General features: G+C 37.0%; 1 protein-coding gene across 1 annotated transcript in view; it reads left to right on the top strand.

The window, feature by feature from the left end:
- Positions 1-1096: 1096 nt before the first annotated feature.
- LOC143026805 (cubilin-like) overlaps positions 1097-2500 on the top strand; it is a 21016-nt gene continuing 19612 nt past the window's right edge. Inside the window, exon 1 of the mRNA XM_076187580.1 lies at positions 1097-1174. Coding sequence (XP_076043695.1) covers positions 1112-1174 — 63 coding nt within the window. The 5' untranslated portion in view covers positions 1097-1111. The remainder of the gene's footprint in view (positions 1175-2500) is intronic.

Genomic DNA, 2500 nt, shown 5'->3' with positions numbered 1-2500 from the left:
TGGTTCATACACCTCTCCAACCCGGGACGGCACTCTCTAGCTTGACTGCCTCTGCTTTCTCTTAGGTAAGTCTTGTTTCCATAGATATCGTCTTCTTATTATTGTTATTATTATTTTTTTTTTTTCACCTACCTACACTCTCGCAACGGTGACGTAGTCTATATGTTTCATTTTGGCTAATCTTCAACGATTTTTTATATAGATTTATTTGTTTGCTTATTTATTTATTTATTTATCTATTTGTTTTTGTTTGTTTATTTATTATTCTATTTATGTACTTATTCATTAATTTACAGAAAATTATAGCACAGAATCTTTCCTGGCTTAGACTATGTTTATATCAATTAAAAGTCGGATTCTTTAGAGTAATCGGCTGGATAAAAGTGTCTGGTCTTAACTAGAATTGAAAGTAAAAGAGCTTTGGTCATTTATTCCCCCCAAAATATAAATAAATAAATAGATAAATAAGTGAATAAATAAATAAATAAATAAATAAATAAATAAATAAATAAATAAATAAATAAATAAATAAATAAATAAATAAATAAATAAATAAATAAATAAATAAATAAATAAATAAATAAATAGATAAATAAATAAACTTATATCTCATGTAACAAGTTTTTGAAGTGCATACGATGTATTTTCAGTCACGAGGAAAAAAATTTACCCACACAAAGTTTTCCATGATACAAAAGTCAAATTCTTTGTTTATTTTTTCAATCTATTAAATGAAATTTACTTAATTGTAAACTAGATACTACGTAGCAAAATATATCACGTACATGCATACATACATATACCAAGGCTTTTTCCCCCTTACAAGGGAGGTAGCCAAAAAGGAAAAGGCATAAAATCATTCCCACCCATTCCATCCCTGAATATACTCCACACCCCTCCACCCTCCCTCTTATCTTAGCACCTCTTATCTTAGCGTACCCGACAAGAAAGAAAATAATATTGACGCTGCGAAAACTGTACATATTGATGTAATGAACTTCCCATCCAAAATGAGTTCCATAAATATTTCGTCTTCAAGAAAACTTTTTTTCATTTAGTTTGTGAATTCAAACAAGAGTTTTTACCTGGCAGGTGTTCTTCAGAGAACATCATGGGCAACTCCCTGTTCTTCATCTTTCTAGTGGGACTGACGATCTCTTCTTCCCGAGCAAAGGTAAGTAAAGGCAAAGGAGTGGATAAGGGCAGAGGAAGCAAAAGAATTTAACCTCTTCACTCCGGGGCACATTGCACGTCTGGCAGCATTAGCTGCCCGACGTGCGATGTTGCGTCATAATAATCGCAGTATAAAATATAAAGTCAGTGCTCAATCGTTCGTTCTCTTTCACCCGTGTATTTTGATAACCATAGAAAATATGATGAAGCCAGTTTAGAGAGAATGGAGGTTACGTAGGTACGACTACAATAAATATAATCAAGATGCCGATGTCGGCATCATCGAGTACCCACTTGCTCCTCATGCCGCCTACGTAGGCTTAATGTCGTGCATTTTGTAAACGTCCAGAAGAACATTATTTCCCATGAGTATAGAGCTACAACGACTGCAACAGCAATGTAAAAGAGAGACCAAAAAGCAGAGTATGGGATCCAGTATATTTAACGCTTCGCCCAGCAGGATTTCTTCAGAAGTAACAAAGATGTTTGTCCACTGCATTATTTCTGAAGAAGCCTTGCTGGGCGAGACGTTAGATATACTGGATCCCATACTTTGCTTAAAACCCTTTCCCATCCTCGTCCAAAGGCGAGACATTTTGTAAGTCGGACTCCATGGTTGACACATGGAGTCGGAGACCTCAAGTTTTGCAAAATTATTCTTATCAGCTAATCAGTCAATCAGATGAGTAAAAGCAGCAATGACTGCAACAGCTCTGTAGGGAAGAGGCCAAACGCAGAATAGTGGATTTTTTACAATAAACAAACCATTGGCAATTTTAATTACAAGTAACAAGCAATTTGCGCAAATTGTGTGTACACCATTTTAATGTTTGTTTCTCCCCGCAAGGCTCGGGCTATATAAGGAGTAAAATGTTTTTCATCGATGTTATTTCTGAAGAAGCCCTGCTGGGCGAAACGTAAAATATATTGGACTCCCATACTCTGCGTTTGGCCTCTTCCCTAATCAGTCAATCACTTGCTGCCTCGAGTTTCACTAAGGGGAAAACCTGCAGCCTCACAGTGGCTGACAATGATCCTCGAAACCGCCTACAGAACTCTTTGGGAAGAAACTTTGGATAGCTGTCTGTACTGTATCAACGAGGGACTGTTTCTGTCAACAGCTCAGAGTGGTGGGAAGAGGAGAACAGTTGCTGTTTGTCAGCTTTCAATGTTTAAATGAAAAAGTAAGAAACATAGTTGAAGTTGAAAGAGATATCAAGGCCAGTCCGGAGATCGAGTGTCTGCCCCTCAAGGCTGCACCTCCTGATGGAGGTGAAGGGTGTTGACAGGCTTTGAAAATGGGCGGCTTCGCTGTTCATCTTACTGG

The sequence above is a fragment of the Oratosquilla oratoria genome, chromosome 7 (assembly GCF_046742065.1).
Source record: "Oratosquilla oratoria isolate Oo_2021 chromosome 7, ASM4674206v1, whole genome shotgun sequence".
In the NCBI taxonomy this organism is placed as follows: Eukaryota; Metazoa; Arthropoda; class Malacostraca; order Stomatopoda; family Squillidae; genus Oratosquilla; species Oratosquilla oratoria.
Note: the sequence above shows the minus strand (reverse complement) of the source record. Positions and strands in the feature narration are given on the sequence as shown.